Source organism: Rhodnius prolixus, unplaced genomic scaffold (genome assembly GCF_049639745.1).
Source record: "Rhodnius prolixus isolate KJV_2025 unplaced genomic scaffold, Rpr scaffold_2, whole genome shotgun sequence".
Classification (NCBI taxonomy): Eukaryota; Metazoa; Arthropoda; class Insecta; order Hemiptera; family Reduviidae; genus Rhodnius; species Rhodnius prolixus.
This window is the reverse complement of record NW_027411592.1, coordinates 47,553,614-47,573,549: the sequence shown is the minus strand read 5'-3', so window position 1 is coordinate 47,573,549 and position 19,936 is coordinate 47,553,614. Positions and strand designations below refer to the sequence as shown.

The window sequence follows — 19,936 nt, the reverse complement described above, 5'->3', positions numbered from 1 at the left end:
CCTTCAAAAGCCAGTTAAAAAAAAAAGGTCATTTTATCTAAGAAAAAATATTCAATTCATTCTTGCTTACAGGAATTTTAAAGAAAAAAGATGGTATTCATCACATTTTTTAAAATTTATTACATACTAATTTTTAAGCAAATCGTGAAGAACAAAACCAATTCGTATTCTAGAGATCCAAGTTTATTTCATCGAACTACATTATGTAACAGATCTAAAATTTTGGTGGTGTTTGTTGGGTTGTTGTTAGTTACGTTCATGTACCTATTCTTAAAAAAAATAAAATAGAATAAAAACATATGAATGCAATTTTATTACTCCTCTTCTTACATTAAGAAAAATGGTAGAAGAATTAAAAGTTTTCAAAAGCATTGAATGGCGACTTTAGAATTTTAAAATTGTGTATTACATTTTTGATTTTTCCAAAATGAATCCATCTTATTCACAAGCTGTACTTCCATGAGAAAGTAAGTATAATTATCTAATCAAGTTAATATAACTACAGAAAGGAGGTAAGGATTAGCACGTGCTTTATTACAGAACTCTCTCACAAGGTAAGATTCCAGATATCCCTCAGATTTTCTCTTCCTAGAAGCCTCGTACAGGGCTTAGAGGCGCTTATAGTGATGTTCACATTTGTGGAGAGACACTGTCGGAAGCCGATAGTCTCATTCCCCTTCATTTACAGGAAAGTGCAGTACTAAGTAATAGATCTAATCTCAAGAGAAGACAAATCCTTCAATCAAAAATTTACCGTATTAGCGACGGCCCTCCTTTCTAACATCCCATTTGCTCACGATCTCGCCAAAACCCGTATAATAAATTTCTCAGCCTCCTGATCACTTCCTCAAACTCATCTCCGAGTGATATTTGCAGACGACTAGAGCGCCGTCGGCATCACGGCTTTCTAATTGTATAATAGTAATTATTCTTTATATATGCTATTACAGTATTTCTAGCCTATGGTTATTTTCTTTGCACATAGCCTAATTACTAGTTGCTAAAAAGAGATCTTTAATTATTTATAAATCTATAAATATATTTATTTATGTATTTATACATAATTATCAAAATATTGATAATTATAAAATAATTATATGTATATATATTTGATAGTTGATACTAGTGAATTGAATTTTGCATAATAACTATAATTTAATATTTTTTAAATTATTTTAAAAGGAGATTTAATAGTGTATTAAATATTGATGAACTAAAATTAGGAACATTTCAGCATGGTTGCTTAAAGTGCAGCTTTTGCGTTTAAAATAAAAGGTCGGTATTATAATCGAATAGCGCAGCTCTTTAGCACACTGAACTTATTCATATCTGAAGGCAGATACTTTTGCATTCAACAGCTTTAAAAAGTTTTGTTTTAATGAAAATACTTTTGGAGAATGGAAAAAGTTTTTGAAATAGGTAGGTCTTGAAAAAGTTGGCTGACGATTAATGCTAAAAAGGAAAACAAGTTCCTTATAACTTTACAATAAATGTAAGTCAAAATATTATTTTGTCCACATCGCCAAGTTAACTTGCTTATGCACATTTGAATTCATTTAATCTTAAGGCTGTAAAATGTAAACAAAGAAAAAATAGACTAACGAAACTAAAAGTGACTATTTTTCATTGCAACATTATTTGTGTTGCTTTTTATCTAGAATATTTTTTCATAAGTAACTACTTTTGTTATGCTACTACTATATAAAAATAAATACAATATTCTTGACATCAAGTATAGCTTGTAAAATTCTTGAAATTTGTTAGATTCAATTAAATTTACTTTAAAAAGTAGATTGTGAAGTTGATAATGGTCACGTTTTTTGTTTAGAGTTTGGATTTCAGAATTGGCGGGAAATATTTTGGGGAGCTACACTAGCGCTGTAAATAACTTATATCGATATATCTGGGTAACGAGTTGCGACTTATAATAAGCAGTAAGCATTTATGTCCTATAACTCGGACATTGTGGGTAGCTTTGGCAATGAAAGTTGCTCGGAACCTGTGAGTGCGTATGGTGTAAATTACAGTTGATTCGGTTTCATACTTAACAACTTTACGAGTTACTAATTCATTTATTAGCTAGAAATGTAGAATTTCTCTTTCCTTTCTCATTTTTGCCTTGGAACAATGGATATTAAACCAGTTCAGCAAGGCCCAACGCAAAATTTGGGCGAAACTATTACGAGTAAAGAAGAACTCGTAAATAGTAAGTTTATTTTGTTCATGCTTATTATTCTTTCATGTAATATCTGTGAGATACAATCTTCATGTGGCACTTTGCTTTGTTTTCATATCTATATACTTTAGGTTTTTATTTTAGATACCGACCTTTATAACAACTTTTGATTCTAGTTTCGCAGCTTTGATTGATGTAAATGTATATTATATAATGCTGGAATTTGCTAGCTAAAAGAAAAAGTGTGAATTCAAAACGGCCAGGGGTGTAGAAAGAAAACGTAAATTAAACATCCAGAAAAACTATATGAAATCTATGTATCTAAAACTTTTCCAAATTTTTTATTCGAAGTATCATTAAAATTTATTTTTATTCCATTTCTAATTGCTAGTAAGAGAGATTTTTATCTCTCTTGGTATTTCCTATTTTAACATTTATTTCTTATTAAATATTCAGGTCATTTTTGTAATCTTTGCTAAATGGAAGCATTTATTTCAATTCTTAAATGAAGCATTGTTTACTGGGTTAAACCATTGTGCAAAAAAGTCAAACATTTTGTCAATTTATTGTCTTTTTTGGTTTTTAATATTTTGATTGAAAATAGTTATAGAGCCAAATCTAGTGCTCTTAAGATCTAAAGTGGATCTTTTAACTGCTAGTGTTCAAAGATTTTCGTTAAGTTTACGTGAATGATGGTGGGAGTCAATGACCAAGAATCCGCCTCTAATGCGCTAAACCCAAAAGGTACCCACAATTATCTTTGCAGGCTCTAATGTAAATTATATACATATACAAATGGTTCTGGTATAATTTAGTGAGTAGTTATGCTAAAATGTTCCAAGATCCTTGAAAATCGCCAATCAAACAGCCTCTAAAGGGGACTTTTCGTTTATCCTCCTTATTAATGCTATTTTATCATTGAGTGTTCGTAATCTTTTCTTTCGTTGAACTCACTAAGAGATATACTGAGAAAACAGGTTAGAATTTAGGAAATTAGGATGCTATTGATGAAATTCACTACATACGAGTTTTGAGATTCAACTCGTCAGAGGTTTCCTCCTCATATAAAAAAACAACGATCCTCCAACGTCGAAACATTGCTTTGGAGATATAAGTTACCTGGGATAAGGACTTTTCACTATAACTTAACATAATTTTTAATATCTAATGGATATCGAAGGAATTTCTTCATTGTTTAATTCATGTGTTTTTTTTAATGATTCTATAAAAAAAAATAATGCAAATAAATCCTTTTTTGTTTTTCATTATATTTTTTAATTACATTTCGAAATGACTTAATATCAATAATTGTTTAAATATTTTTTTGTTAAAAAATGATAAATTTTAAATATTCAAACAGTAGCCCTGTATTTCTTCTGATCTTTGCATATTAGCGTGGTGGTTCTGCAGTGATTCTCAATTAATTCGCCTTTATTCTATCTTTAGTTTTTGTTTTGGTCTAGCCCCTCACTACGAAGGCATTTTTGTCCCTTTATACTCAGGTTTTACTTGTACTTTTGCCGCTTTAGTGGAGGAACACATGGTTTCATTTAACTGAGTGACTTCTTTGAGCACCCTAATACTTACTTTGAATTTTTAAACTATTTCGGATTGGAGTGTTCGAAATGTTTCTTCTCGGAATTTTCTAGTGGGCTTGATTATTCCAAAAGTTTTTTTTTATTTCTCGATATGTGCTGCTGCTCTGTCCGATGGCTGCGGTTTTTCTTGAATCCTTCGACCATTTTAGCTTTAGCTTCTCCATTCACCTCCTTCCATGTAAAGTCTCTCTTTCAACCTTCTCTGGTTTCTCTTGTCTTCATTCAAAGCACATGTTTCGCCCAGCTTACACTGCACTATCTCATTACTTTCAATCCCTCTAGTTCTCTCTGTACCAGATATCAAGCTCTGGACGACGTAAATTGCGCCACATATTAATGGGGTTTCGAGGGTCATTCAATACATTTTGGAGAGACAAAGTTTCCAAGCTATACTTTATTGCAGAAGTATTTATTTTAAGTCAGGATATTTCAGATTGAATAAGTGGGAGAAAATTAATATTCCTGTAAGGGAGCAGCTTTGTATATTAAAGAGAAATAATTTTTTTTAAATATCTTAATTAGTTTAGATTAATACAAATCTTGTATTTAATTATACAAAAGCCTTCAGATTAATTTGAATCCAACCAGGTTTCATTTGCTAACCCTACTGTCCATTACAGATTTAAAGGAATCAATCGGCTGATTTTAGTTTTGTTTTTATTTCCTACTTAGTTCAAACTTGGCGTTTTATTGACCCTTGAGTCCTTCAGGGTAGCATTTTCTAGTGTGAGTTAGTGTTTAAACTCAACAACAGTTTCTAATTTTTATCTCCCGATTGATATAAAATTATGTTTCAAAAATTATCTAAGGCAAAATATTCTCATCTATGGCAATGTTTATCCTGTAATTCGGGAAGTATTGAACTCTTTAGATTTGTTCTTAGTAATGAAAAACATGTTACCTTGGGCTTGATAAATATTTAATACGCATGTTCCGTTTACTTTGGTTTATATATCAGTCTTTTGTAGTACAATTCATATTGCTAGATGGCGAAGGCCAGTGCCAACAAACATTAAAAATTTAAATATATTAAAATCCAATCTACCAAAGATAATTCTTGTGATTGTTTTTCCAGAAGAAAAAGATGAAGAACAGACTTCAAGTGACTTTACTGATGCGGAATTTCTTGTAAATGGTGATTTATCTTCTACAAATGAAGAAGAGCCGAAGCTTGCAAAGTCATTTCCGTGGCTTACACAGTTTATCAAACTATGTCGCGCTGAAATTGGTGTGACGAATATTACTACTTTAGAAAATTTAATGACCGTATATTTACAGTAAGTATGGTATTTTTTTCGATGTGTATTCTCGATGGGGGAATAGAAGTTTATTGTGGTTTTCAAAATAAAGACATCAATTTCCTTATAGAGGAAAACAATAATTTAAGTATATTTTTATTTTGCACTTTATTTTATTGATTGCAGGAACACTTGAATTATTTTCTCTCCCAAACATTTTAACATGGGACAGTGATTTTGTCAGTGATTCTGTTGTGAGGAAGTGTTGATGTGCAATATGGCCCCAACATACACATCGTTAGCAAATAATTTTGTTTTTTTTTTCACTGCGTGGAGGAACAGATAATAGGATGTTTTTTCATGCAAAAAATTGTGGAAACATTTTTGAAGAAATTAAGTGTGAGGTCATTGGCGCCCGGAGTCTTTTTCAGTACCTTTCTGACTCCCTGTCAGTGAGCTTAAGATAGGGAACAAAGTCCAAGGGCAGGCAGGGTTCAAACTTGTATTCTCCACGCGGACGTCCATTGTACTACCCATGCCTCTAATTGGCTGTGTTATTGCTAAAAGCCAGGTTTATAAACAGAACATTATTTACGCATGGTTGGGCTTGCAGTGGTGGAAAATATCAGTGTTTTTTCTTTAATAGTCTGCTTCATTTTTTAAAGAGAAAATTATTTACCTTGCGCGAGACTTTTAAATAAAATATTTATCCATTCATCCAGAAAATTTGGTGGGAGCATCATAACTGTAGTAGTTGGAATTTTTTCTAAAATTCACCCTCGTCAACTCGATTTCATTAGCGCTTTTACTGCTTTCAGTAGGTTTTATTTTCTACCTTTCTCGTTATTCTGTCTGGATAGTGTTTGTATTTGCACGTTTACACATTAAATTAGTTTTTCATTCATCTACAAAACCTTTTTCACCGAGGAGATGTTTCCTTTAATCAAAATAACAGTTTTCCACAGGAATTTAATTAGTTTATGATTGCATAAAATCCTCTGTAATTTCTTTGGGGTGGTTCAAAGGTGAGTGTTAATGGTGTCCTATTCCTGTATTCTTGTAAGTGCACTAAATCTAATTAGTTGCTCTTAACAACTCAAACGGTCTAGGTTTCGTTTTGGCTAATAATATTTTACTCATTTCTGTTATCATAGCTTTATCTGTGTTTTATATATTTTAGGCATATAGGTTCAGCCATTGTTGAGTGTTACGTGAAACCTAACAGAGCAGCAAAACTGAAGAGATGTATGAATGATACACTTGTGTTATTTCATATGCTCTATTCTGACATAAAAAAGGTAATTTTACAAAAATGTTTCATCTTAAAAATTATTGTAAAACACTGTTAAATATTTAATTTTAATTTCAGCTTCCTCATAAATCTAATTCGTTTCATTCATTTTAAAATTTAATTTTGCGAAATAATAACTTTTTATTTTATAAATTTATTCCTTGTAACTTCTACCTTTAAATTGAGGAACTACAACCCTACTTTACCAACAATTTTTTAATTGTGAATTATCCACTTGATAAATATTTATTTACTGCATGATATGAAAGAAACTACTATTAAGAGAAATTAAAATAACTTCAGATGTTAACGCGCCTTAAATATAAATAAAAATAGTAATTGTTTGATTAAAAGAAAATCGCTAAAATTCAGGAATAAGGGTTTGCAGACTTCAAGCCGGGCTTTCGACTTGTAGGTGTAAGTGCTGTGTTACGCTGAAGACTGGGACTGTTGCTCGTTGCTGGAATTTTATAATTGACTGGGACGTGGTTAATTCTCTTGAACGTGTTTTAAAGCTTTTTTTTTTTAACAATAGCTCGAATTTCTAGATTCACTTGAGCTACTTTTTAATTATCAGATCTTTTTAAAAGTTGACATGCGTAAACTGAAAGGGGGATACATTATTTGGAAACTCTTGGAATTGCGGTTGAAGATTTAGAAGATTTAAACAAAAATAAAACCGCACAGGCACTTGATCATTTCCCTTTAAATTACCGAAGTGATGAATTCACTTAATCATCAAATAAATATTATTATTGTTTTGAAGGTTTTACACTATTAATTACCATTCTTTCCCTTACTTTGCTCCAAAATTAACAGAAAAATTAAGTATTATGTTCAATTTAATTTTATCATTTTATTTAAAATTGATAATTTTTGTTACAAGCCTTTGGAACATTCGTCATATTTGGATAAAATGTCTGATCTTTTGGCATATTACATCGACATGGAAATTAAAGCTTCAAGGTAAGTTATTTTTATAATTTTTTTAAGATTCAACCAATTTTATTTTTATTTACTGAAAAACTTTTTTGTTTAAGTAAACCCATTAAATGAATTTTCCTAAAATTAATAATTTAATTGAATTCTCTTCTTCCTTTTTTATTTTATCTTAATCTGCCCGCCCTTAATGTGGCCATATATTTCACGAAGTATTTACCTTTCGCACGCTCGAGCTATTTTTCATCACTTTTCTGCTTGTCATCTAAACCTGCCTACCACAGGCCTTACTCCAACCAAACTCGCCGCTCCTACACTCAATCAGACGTACTGTGCGCCTAACGTTAAACAATGCTTTGGACATTGCAGCATTCACTTTTTCATACTTTCTTGCTTAGGAAACTTAGCTCAATGTGAATTCGCAGGCTACAATAGAAGTTTCTACCGGCACTATTTCCCGAATATTCCTTGCTAGGAAATTTTTACAGAAGGAAACGATCGTGCAGTGAATAATTTGAGTAAATTCTTGAAAATAATTCATAAAATTGGAAAATATAAAGTATATGAAAGTTTTGACTAGAGAAGGCTAATCTGTAGTAAAAGCTAACGTGAGGTAAAAACAAGGACTGATAATTCTGTGGTCACTCTTTCTAATGAGATTATATAAGAACTAGTCTGTACCCAAAAAAGCATTGTAGGTCAGCCATTAAGTTCACACTCTACCCGTTATCATTTTTAGACATACTCTCTTAATTTTACCATGGTTCCATGGTTCCATGTTTTTTTGTTTTTCTTCTTTCTTGGTCTTTCAAATCAGCCATTGTATATTTGTCAGTCTTTAAATAGCGGGCGGTCTGTTTTAAAATCACTGTCAGTGGTTGCATGAAAGTTGATTATATTTTACTTTTATTAGTCCTTATGTAGTTATATAAGTCTGGGTAAGTTTTTTGTTTAAGTTGGTTGGAATTAATATTGCCCTCCACAGTTGATCCCTACCGTACCGTGTTCCATGTTTAATTGTTGTAATTATATCTCATTTTTAGATTAGGTTAGTGCCAGACAAACTATTAAATACATAATCTAATCAATCTTAATTTTAATATCCATTTCTTACATTTTGACCTTATGAATATCAGAAAAGGTACTTCATAGAATCTGTCAGCTTTGATAACTCTCAAGCTTACAAATCATTCTTTTTCGCTAGCCTATTTCAAATTTGCCATTGAAGTCCTCCATTAATACTTTATCATTTTATGTTCACGCAGAGTGATCTTTCTAGAATATTATAAAATTCATACTTTTCTTCTTCCACTTGTTGGTCGTCGATGAATGATTGATAGCTTATGAAGCAGAAATATAAGACTTTTCTTTTATTCTTAGACAAATGTTCCGTGATCTTCAGCATTGAAACGTTTTATTCTTAGACAAATGTTCCGTGATCATCAGCAGTGTACTGTAATAATAGTTAATAAACCCTTAAATCCTGAGTTGCACGATCATTATATGACCAATATTTGTTTTATTTTATTATTATTATTATTATTATTATTATTTTTAAACAATTATGGTCTGGTCCATCGGACTTTTTTGAATACTTCTTCCCTTTATTGATAAAACATTTCTGTTCCGAATTTATTTGGCAATTCCATGTTGTTGTTTTTTTTTTTCAATTGTGTCCATCCGCATAAACTTTTTGAGCATGAATTGAAACCATTGAAATCCTTATATATACTCATTATATCTTATTTATTATCAACTAACATATTGAAAATATTTTATAGAAGAGGAAAGGAAAGTCTTCCGAAAATTGCCAGTAAACTAACTTCTTCATTGTATCTATTTTTAGGTAAACATATTCAACTTTTTTTTGAAATGTTATTTATTTTTATGTTTTTATTATTTTAAAATTGATTTTTTTTTCTTGGTTTTTGTGACAGATCATTCCATTGATCACATACTGGATGCAATTTTGAAAACGAGGAATATGACTAAACATTTTTGCGAGCTTTGTACTTATATTTTTAAGTATGTTTCTTTTCATTCTTAATTTGAAAATCTTTCACTGTTCTTAACATTTTTTCAAATCTGTTAGTAAAATATTTTGCTGCTAAAAACAACATAATAATATATCATAATATTCTGATAATCAAATTTGTTCTAGGCGTGTATTAAAGGAAGGTCCTGGACGGACTGTATACGAAATGACTTATGTTCGATATATTTTGGTATTTAAAATGTGGAAAAGAGTAGTGAAAGGTGCTGAGGAAAGACGGAGAGTAATGAAAATGGCCGCATTAAAACTCATCCCACCATCACAGTTTAGAGAGAAACTAAAATCGGGTTTACTTTGTGGAGTATTGCCAAAAATCCCAAAATCAAGGCCTGATATTACGATGTTTCTTATGCAAGCAAAATTCTGTGTTAAGGAGAAATCTAAGGTTAGTCAAATTTTCTATTGTGTCTTGTTCTATTTAATAATTTATTTATTTTACGGCTAATGTGTTTTATAAACAAAATTTTTCACAAACGAAAAATTGCTAAAAACATTATGTTAAGTTCTGAAATTTCAAAATGGATCTATTATTTCTTTTTTGAAATTTTGTTGAAAATGCCTAGAAAGATTTTTTTTTTAATAGTAATGCACATTGAATAGGCGTCTTAGATGTATCACATTGCTAAATAAAATTAATTTTAGGGCAATTATGGGGAATGGGCATTTAGGCTTTCCTCTAGTGCCAATTCAGCGCACTATATGTTCCTTAATCTAATAAATCTTTAATTATATTTTATTTATTTATTTTTTTTTAATTATATTTTAATAAGTTGCTAAAATTCTGAGTTTTAAGTAATGGATAACCAAAATACGAATTTCTTGAAAGGAAAATTACTTTTTTTTATATTCATTTATTATTTTTTTTATCCGGAACTTCAAAGAAACAAAATACGCAATTTTTTTTTTGCAGGCGTTTCTAAAAGTTGTAGCAGATCCAAAGCAACAATGTGTACTTGGTCCTAGTCTTTCTGCAGATCTGGATAGGCCTTTATTTTTTGGAGATGGAGGTGATTCTCCTCGCACATCCAATAGCGATGATCAAGTAAGCTGCCTATACGGAATCGTGCACTATTTTATATTTAAATTAAAAATTAGCTTCTACTTAATTTTGGTAAAAAAAGAGAGGGCATCAAATTTGAATTAGACAAAAATGTTTGGACTTCATTATGATTAAATAAATCTAGTTTTGAATATATTTAACTTTAGCAGTAAGTATGTTTCATTTTTCGAATTTGTATTTATTATTATTTTTTTTCCAGGAAGATACTAGTGGTAGCAGCATATTGATGAATGATATCTGGTCAAGCATGTCTTTAGAAGCAGGCTTGAGAGATCATTTAAGATTGGCTTCTGTAATCGTTACCAAACCGAAAAAAAGTGCTAAAGTTAAACTGAAAAAGAAGATAAAGTCCGGTGAAGCAGGAATTGAAGGGACCGTCACTACAGTGGACAAAGTGAAAAAGAAGAGTACAAAGAAATCTAAAAAAATGATCAACAAACATGTTGAAGAGAACAAAAGTGTTGAATCTAAGGAAGCCTTAATTCCTGGAAAGGAAGCAAAACCATCGGTTGTAACTAGTTCGAATGAGGTTAGTGAAAATTGTACTCAAACTGCTGAAGATCATGGATCCAAAGAATACTGCGAATCTTCACCTCTCATCCCAATCGAGAACATTAAAGTTGAAGCAGATTCATCTGATGACGTATGTTTTGTTGGAATTTTGAGAAAGGGTGACGATGATTTAGTTGATGGAAGCAGTATTGTTGAAACAAGGCGTGAAAAGGATCCTAACATGATAGAAGTGGCAAGGGAAGTAGAAGTAAGAAGCGATTCTGAGTCTTCCGTGAAAATGGAAAGACCTGGTACTGCTATCGCCAGTATAACTCCAGCGCCTACTTCTCACCCTCATGATATATTCTTGTATGACCAACATCCACCTACAGAATGGAGTCCAGCACCTTCTCAGAATTATTTCAACAATGCTGTATGTGATTTCATCAATGGTTATTTACCTGAATTTAATCTTGAAGCAGCTAACGCAGATTCAGATTATCGTGACATGTATGAAATGCTGGATATGGGAAAAACCTTACAAAATAGACATAGAGAAATTTTTCCCATCAATAGTGATAATGTATTGAGCCAGTTGCCACTCGAGGATGAAATTAGAAACAAGGGGATGGATGTATCCAGTTCAACAATTGACAATAGCATAGCAGCAGCTGGTGGAAATGTAACACTTTCTAATGATGATCATCATACACCATCTGAACAACCAGAAACCAATCAAGACAAAATTGATGATGAACTAATTGAATCTTTTAAAGAACAAGGTCGTTACGCAGAAAAAAATTCAGACCAAAATGTGGTCTCTAATAACTCAACAACTCCAGTTACTGAAAATGAAACAAAACCAAAGGAAAAAGGTACGTTGCACGATAGAACTCTTAGGAGTGACCATTCTATATTTATTTCCCAACAGCAGTTCCGATCACTTTACATCACAGAAGTTCTACCTCCCTCTATTCCCGTTCCATCTCCTCCGAAAATGGATTCATCATCTAGATGTGATTGTGATCAATGTAACGCCAACTACGAAGCATTGCAGACAAATTATAAGAAATTAACGGCGTACAAGAATTCAAAAATTAATAGCGCTAGTGCATTTAAGAGGTCTCAAGAAGATGAGTTGCTCCAAGGATCAGAAGATATTGAAGCAGGTAAGGATTCAAGGAAGGAACCACATTCAAGTTTACCTTTAAAAAAACGCAAAGCTATTCAAGCAACAGCGCCTTTAAAGAAAGAGGCAAATGAGACTTCTTATCCATGCACACCGATGATGAGCATCGCTGTTGCATTGGAGACAAGCAAGGTTGGAATGCAACCGTCCACAACATCCTTTGCGTCTAAACCTTTAACTACAGCTGTAGCTGCAGTCGATTATACTACAACGGGCACAGCTCAGCAGTTCTCGTTTTCTTCAATGGTGAGTTCAATTTCCTCACCAGCTTCATCACCTGTACAACCATCTGTTACTAATGGTTATAATAGTGTAATTGTGCAAGGACAAACACAACAGACGTTTACGGTGAACAATAATGCTGTTCCAAGCACATACACTTCAGCAGTTTCTAGCAATAGTGTAACAAATATTGTACAGTCTGCACCATTCCAACGTTCATTTAAAACTCCTGCTCAACTTAAAGAGTGCATATCAGTGCCTCCACACGATTTAAATGCTGCACAAGATTTGATAAATTTTGCAAGAAATTCTCATAATTATTATACACAAACTCAAAAAACGGAGGGGAAGTCAAGTAAACGATCGCGCAATAAAACCAAGTCTGAACGTAGCCATTCTAAAAAAAGAAAAAATTAATTTCTTTGAGAATATATATATATACATATTTTTATAAAAGCGCTGTGAAAACATTTTATATTTTAAGATTTTAGATATATTTTAAATTTATTTAATTTATTCATCATCGGAACATCACTCAATACATACAAATATTACACTATTTCTCACTAATAAGAACATAAAAAACAAATACTCGAAGGCCATACATACATACATACATACATACATACATACATGCATGCATGCATGCATACATACATACATACATACATACATACATACATACATACATACATACATACATACATTCATACATACATACATTTACTGTTAGAACCACACAAAAAGTGTAATATGAGATTAGAAGCAATCACAAAATCCATAAAACATTAGTATACGCCAGACGTGGCGTAGGAGTTATGCACTCTGAAATATGTAAAGTGCATTCTGGGCACATTTTTATTTTTGTATTTTTTCTTTTTTTTTAAATAAGTGTTCGAGAGCTTATTTTAACAAGAACAAGTAAATTTTTAAACAATAGTTTTTTTCAAAACTGTGATAATTTAAAGTAGAATAATGAAAAAAAAAATAAAACTAGTTGCATTATTTGCCGGGAAATATTCAATTAGTTTTCTTTTGATTTAAAAATTAAGTTATTTGTGCCTCCATTTTATTTTTTTAAAAACAAGAAGTATGTTAATAGTTTTAAGATCAACATACCGATTTAAATAAAGTAAGTTATAGTAGTTACATTGCATATTGAAGAAAACATAAGTATTTAAAAATGTAGGACTACTTAAATTTATTAGCTCTTGCTCAATTTTTATAATTCAAAAAAGAAGAAATAAGAAGAATGAAGACTCCTCGATGAAAGAAGAAGAAGGATTCTAAGTTTAATTAAATTCAGGATTTATTTTTTTTAATTCGTCTTTTAAAATGTAGCTTTAAAATTAAATTTTGCATAAAGAAACAATTTTATTTTTAAATTTATAATTTATCAAGAAGTTGAAGTTACTTACATTGCAAGATGGTTTTTCAACACTTTTGAAGAGGATCTTTTGATTTTTGTTATAAATGGTTCATTTTCAAATCTAATTTGTTTACAATCAACTTTATCTTAAATTTTGATCTCTTCATAATTAATAGTACAGTAACTGAATTTCAATAAAAAAAAATTTAATTGTTTTGAAGTAGTTTAATACAAGCAATGAAGTATGGAAGAAGCTTTTTTTGGGTATGTTAAATTATCATATTGTTTCTGAGATTGTGTTTTTGTTAATTTGTCAAAACATTCAAATATATTTGAATGTTTTGTAATTTCTTTAGTGTTGTCACTTTTTCTTGTTGCACTTTGCTCTTTCACTGTGGAAAGCGTAGTACATTGTTTTTTTCTTTATTTATCTCTTTAAATTTTTTTCTTTTAAACATTATCTTATGTTTTTGTGAATTTTACTACAAAATATTAGTAGAATTGATGCTAAAGGGAGTATAGGCTAGTGATGTCCTTTTTTGAAAGGTCTTTTTGTCTAATGTTGACAGGTTTGGCTTATAGGAACATTTTATAGTTGAATTCTTAGTTTGTTTAATTGTTCGGTGACATTGTGTTTGATGAGGACAGCTTCCTATTATAGAAGACGTTTGCAGAATTTTTATCACAGCAGAATTTAGGACTAAGAATTATGGGTAGATTGAGAGAAGATACCCAAGGCGAAGTATTAGGATGTCGCGGAAGCTTGGTAAAAGCTGAAGAAGGACAAACAAAGTCTATTAAGAAGTATTCCGAAAAGAATATTTGCCAGGATTGGGTGAATATTTTTTCAAATTTGGAGCTGTTTACTTGAAAATAGTTCGCGTAAATTTGGTTGTAGCATCTAATTTTAAGCAATCGAATTCAATCAGGGGCTTACTTGCAGGAGTTAGTTATCCTTTTGGTTCTCATTGGGTATTTATCTCTAACTTTCTGCAGTCATCATTTTTCTTAAACTGTTCTTTATATTTATGATCTTCTTTATGATGTAGGATCGCAGAAATTGTTGCATTTATGATTGGAACATTTTAAAATTTTTCTGTAAACTTAGAAGGAAAAAGTTAATAAATTGTTCATATTCTTGGAACAATTTGCGGAATGTCATAAAATTTGATATCCTCGCCAGAAAAAATTGGCTGTTACTTTACTTTATTTATTTCTATTTACTTAAAATACTTTATATATAACTCCAAGATACCCAAAATTTCTATGTATTCTGGAAATTGTTAGATTATAGCTGATCGAACATTTCTTATTTCATTTTTGTTAGGTCTTTTCAAAAGACTTTTACTTGAGGAACCAGATGAAATACTTGAACCTACATCACAAAAAGCTATGGACAAGGAACGTGGAAGATTAGCTTCTCGGAGAAGGTCATCGCCATCAGTTAACAAACAACAAGGTAAGTTGTCGTTACTATTATTTTGTTTGGCTGATGTTAGATTAAATGGTTTTTGGGCCAGAAGAAAACATTGTACATTTTATGTAGGCGACCTTCTTCATTTTTTGCGCAACTTTTTCTTCGTTTGATCGGTAAATGAACTGACTTTTTGGTGCGTGGTAGGGGGCGTGGATTATCTTAATGAAAAATTAAAATGTCGCGGACGAAGATCTTGTATTGATTGTCAAAATACTAAATTTTGCAATTCGTTGGTAAGAAAATGATGCTGGAATCACAGGAAAAATCTCTAATACTTGGATAATATTGAATTTATTATTTTAGAAATAATTTACAATTATTAATGATTAGAAATAATACTTTTTTCTGTTATTTAGAAAAAATAATTAATTAATTAAAACAAAACTAATGTTTGTAAATAATCTTCCAATCTTGTAACAGAGCAGTTTAATAATTACATATGCAGAAAACGTTGCCTATTGCTTATCACATTGTTACTGACCGATAAGAAACCTAATGAGCAACAGTGGAGATAACTTTGAGTTGAATACATTTTATTCCATCATGTTAGAAAGTTTTCTAGTTCGTATAATATAGGCCATGAGGATTATGCATTTTTGAACTCTATGGATACATTTATTTTACTTACTGAAGTATTATTACTACTGTTATTATGGTTTCTAAATAAAGCGCATCAAAATCTGAGATTATTGGTGGGCAAAATCTTTAGTAGTGAATTGCCTGCCTCCTTATAGTGGCCACTCGTTTTAGGTAACTCAGTCCATCACCTGGTGAGCTGAAAGAGGGTCCTAAAAGAAAAATTCTTAGGGCACACAACTGAACTCAAAAAGAACCCACCTTGACAAACGATTGACATGGAACTCGAAACTAACTGAGCTGTATCACAAATACAGAATGATAAAGAAACTATTAGACAAACGCTCTAAATTCATTTTACTCAACGAACGACAACTACACTATACAACACTCCAATAAGTCAATATGGATCAATCCAAAATCCTACGTTCCATGGCCAACGCTCCCTTTTACATCTCAAACCTCACCATCCATACTGACTTAAAAACTTCCTTCGTTTCCGCCAAAGCCAAACTCCCTTACCTGAAGTTTCATTCAACTACCCTCCCCCCCCCCTTCAAATCCACGTATCCAAGCCCACTCAACCTCAACTTTACAAAATTATATTTATTAGATTGCATCCAACAACCAATAAACTGGGCAGCTAAAATTGGTTTAGAGATTTTTAACTCTGCGTTATTAAGGGTATCATAATTAGGATTCAGTGGGAATAATGAGATATTTTATTTAATCACTCATTTTCTAAAAACCATTTTTTTTTCGCGTTCAGCGTGCCTAATATAATTTCTTATAAATTTATTTCTTGTGAAAACTGTTTAGAAAATTTGACCTGATACTTCCTTTTATTAGAGACAGCCGTTTCAAATTGGATAATGTGGGTGATTATGTCTACCACATATTCTTTTTATCTCATAATTCATCCCGGTTTCTGTTCGTCCATCGCCATCTATGTTTAGTTTATCAAGTTACTGTAAATGAAAGCATCTCTGATCAGTAATAATTAAGCTAATTCAAAATTATGAATGCAAATTGAATTTTGGCAAAAAAACAAAAAAAAAAAAAAAATTAAATTAAAGTTTATCCATCATTTGGTAGAATGAAACTTTTCTTTCTTTTTAATTTAGTTTTCACAAGCTTATGCTTTTTTGCCGACCAACATTTAATGGTTAATTTTAGATAATAATAATAAAAGTTACTCATCGTCAAATTTATCATTCACATACTTGTGCTGGTAAGAAAACTAGATCATTTCATCTATACCTCTTCCAGTTAGTTCCTTATTACTTTTATTTTATTTTTTTAGTTTCTAGTTACGCTGCTGGAAAAAACCCATCTCTAATAATTTTAGATTAACCTTTGAATTTACATGAATTGATTATTTATAAGAAATTATTCAATTGTTACTTTAGAATTAAAATTGAATAATTTAAGGTGACTTTAAAGTTTTTAATACACGTGAAATACAAGAAACAATTTCAGAAAGTAATATTGAATTTCCAATTCTATTTTGTTTTTCTTTTTGTTCTCGAAATTAGTGATTGCTTTATATCTGCTTCCATTTGAAGATTTATTTATATCTGCACTATCATTGACCATTTTAATTGCGATAATTATTTCCGAAAAAGTGATAAAAAAAATTCTTTTATTGTTTCCTTTTGACAAAAAATGGAATGCATGTTTTAATTTATAAATTGAACATATAAAATTCATTTAAATATTTAATTAAAGGAAGGTCTCTTGTTAATATAGTAATATACATTAAATGATTTGATTATTCTAGTTTCTTCACGCCCAAGAACAATTTGCAATTATTGTGGCTATATATTTATGTCACAATGGGGACTGGAAGCCCATCTTGCAAAATCTTGTGGTCAAATTAAATTAACATTTAAAAAGAAAAAGGAAAGTGATGCTGTTGGTGAATGGGAAGTAATAAATCAGCTCGAATAGGAAAGATACAGAGAATTTTATTCACATTTTTTTAACCAAAGAATTAGCTAATAAATTTAATTGTAGACAAAAATTATTTAAAACTAATAATTTAATTAAATTATATACTTTGATAATCGGCTCTATGAAAGGCAAGATTGGCGTTTTCAACGTTGCAAATTTAAGGGGCACCCCCAGGTTTACGGTCGCTTTCTACAGATTCTCATTATCTCAGTTAGAAATGTAATCTTACTTTTTATTTCGGGAAACAATTTATTAGTTCGTCACTGCAGGATTTTTTTTTTTTGCGACTGTAAAACACCAGTCTTGTCCTAAACGAAGACCTTATTACCGTTTTAATATTTATTCTATTTCAATGAGGAATATAGACTCAGTTAACATATAGTTAAATGACATGTATTTGTGTCATTTACTGCCTTCTAAATAAGTAACTCAACCTTGTGAGCCCTCTCGGTTATAGTAGATTAGAGCCGATGCACCGCGGTGTTACAATATTTTTAAACAAAATCTGTTATATTAAAAAATGTCAAAAGTCATTTACATGTATTATTCGTTTTGTTCTTAAGTGCAATAAATATTCTTATTTTTTATTCTTAATACGGTTGTATTTTTATTTTTTACTTAAATATAGATTATTAAATTTATTTGACAGTCATTCAACTGTGATAATTTTGTTGAAATAATTACGAAAAACCAATTAAATTCCTTAAGACTGATTGACTTTGAAACATTGCTTCACAATATAGTTGAATTATATACAGTATTTTAGGTTTTAGGAGGTTTTTTTTCTGTAAAGCAAAAATAATATTAATAAAATTAATAAATTAATTTCAAGAAAGTACCCTTTCATTATATCATATTAATAAAGATATTTAGCTGTGTTCGGAGAGCACAGTTATTTGCTTTTAAAACCCCTTTACACAGTCATTTTATTAAAAATACAGAATTATTCTGAACAATGTTTGTTGTAGTCCTCGTACTACCTAGTAGGATTTCAACCCCTCAAATAAAACTCTTTTTGATATTTTTGGAAATGTTCTTTCAGTTTGAAACTAGTATCAAGCGAGGAACTTCTTCAGTAAATAGTATTTAATGTTTCTACCCCAGTAGAGAATTGAATATTGAAGGCCATGATTACAAAACCAATTCGTTGTGACTATATCTGTCACAATATAGTTGGGTGGGTTACTAAATGAGACAGAATGAGTATGCAAGTTGGTTAGTAAGAAAATTCTTGGGATCGTTCAAGCAAGTAATTGCTATCTATGCAGGCCAAATGGGTGCTGAGGATGTCTTTGTAACAATTATTGTTCTACTGTCTACGGGTACACAGGGATACCAAACCAACGCCCTAAAGTGGGTCGTTGTTCCATTTTTTTTTTTTAATTTTATTAATTTTATTTTTTTTCTACGATACTTTCATTTTTAAGTGAGTGCAAAGACGTCCAATAAATGCAATCTTGAATTAATGATCCAATTCATACGTTGGAACTTATTTATATTCGCACATTCAAATTAAAGATTGTGTAAGGTGGTTGCAAGCAATTAGTTTTTCAAACAATAAGTAATGGCTAGCGTTTGCCATAAATTTTGTTCCTTTTTTATAAAAAAAAAAGTAAAAAAGAATTACTGGAGGAGTACTTTTAAAAGAAACTTGTTCATTATTGTGTGTACACAAAATAATGTTATATTTTATACGAATGTAAAAAATGTAATTAGTGATTTTTAAATTCCATGTACATAATTTTTTAAAATAAAAACAAATTTGTACAAATAAATATTTTTCGGTAATAACAATTGGTTTGTTTAAATATAAATGGAAGGAATTAAAAGTAAATTAGACCATTAATATCAGGATTTTAATTCTTTTCAATTGAAATTATATGTTTAATGAACCTTAAAGCCCTGTAGTATACAAATATAGTACAAAACTAATTAAGAAAGATTTATGAATTGAAACAATGAAAATTGAATTCATTCAATACTGTTGATTTTTTTTTTTTTTACTTTACCTACAAATTTCATTTCTTCTGTTACCAGTTGTAAATAGTAGAAGACCAAAAAGAGTTTCTAAGGGAAGACAATTGGAAGATACCATTACTGAATGTAAACCTTGTGCAAGTCGTGCTAAGAGAAGGTACGCTGGACCTTCATCGCTATCACCAACGCCCAGCAAACATTGTAGGTTTCTTTTGCAATTCGTATTGCATATTTTACTATTTTGCTTTCTAGTATTGTCTTATTTTTAGCTTATGAGATTTCTCCGAATACATAAAAGCGGAGCATGTTTTTCCATTAATTTAAAC

At 30.6% G+C, this 19,936-nt stretch overlaps 1 protein-coding gene across 7 annotated transcripts in view; it reads left to right on the top strand.

Moving 5' to 3' along the window:
- Nucleotides 1-1,892: 1,892 nt before the first annotated feature.
- The window catches only part of LOC141449771 (uncharacterized), a 30,543-nt gene continuing 12,499 nt past the window's right edge, over nucleotides 1,893-19,936 (top strand). Inside the window, exons 1-11 of one of the 7 annotated variants that reach the window (XM_074119519.1) lie at nucleotides 1,893-2,206; nucleotides 4,850-5,051; nucleotides 6,193-6,310; nucleotides 7,190-7,269; nucleotides 9,024-9,088; nucleotides 9,180-9,267; nucleotides 9,404-9,680; nucleotides 10,206-10,337; nucleotides 10,555-11,722; nucleotides 14,955-15,086; nucleotides 17,461-19,696. In XM_074119519.1, coding sequence (XP_073975620.1) covers nucleotides 2,128-2,206; nucleotides 4,850-5,051; nucleotides 6,193-6,310; nucleotides 7,190-7,269; nucleotides 9,024-9,088; nucleotides 9,180-9,267; nucleotides 9,404-9,680; nucleotides 10,206-10,337; nucleotides 10,555-11,722; nucleotides 14,955-15,086; nucleotides 17,461-17,630 — 2,511 coding nt within the window. In that variant the 5' untranslated portion in view covers nucleotides 1,893-2,127 and the 3' untranslated portion in view covers nucleotides 17,631-19,696. Of the gene's footprint in view, nucleotides 2,207-2,782; nucleotides 2,921-4,849; nucleotides 5,052-6,192; nucleotides 6,311-7,189; nucleotides 7,270-9,023; nucleotides 9,089-9,179; nucleotides 9,268-9,403; nucleotides 9,681-10,205; nucleotides 10,338-10,554; nucleotides 13,889-14,954; nucleotides 15,087-17,460; nucleotides 19,812-19,936 lie in introns of those variants that run through there. The other 6 variants (XR_012455684.1, XM_074119517.1, XM_074119518.1 and 3 more) reach the window with 6 other exon arrangements.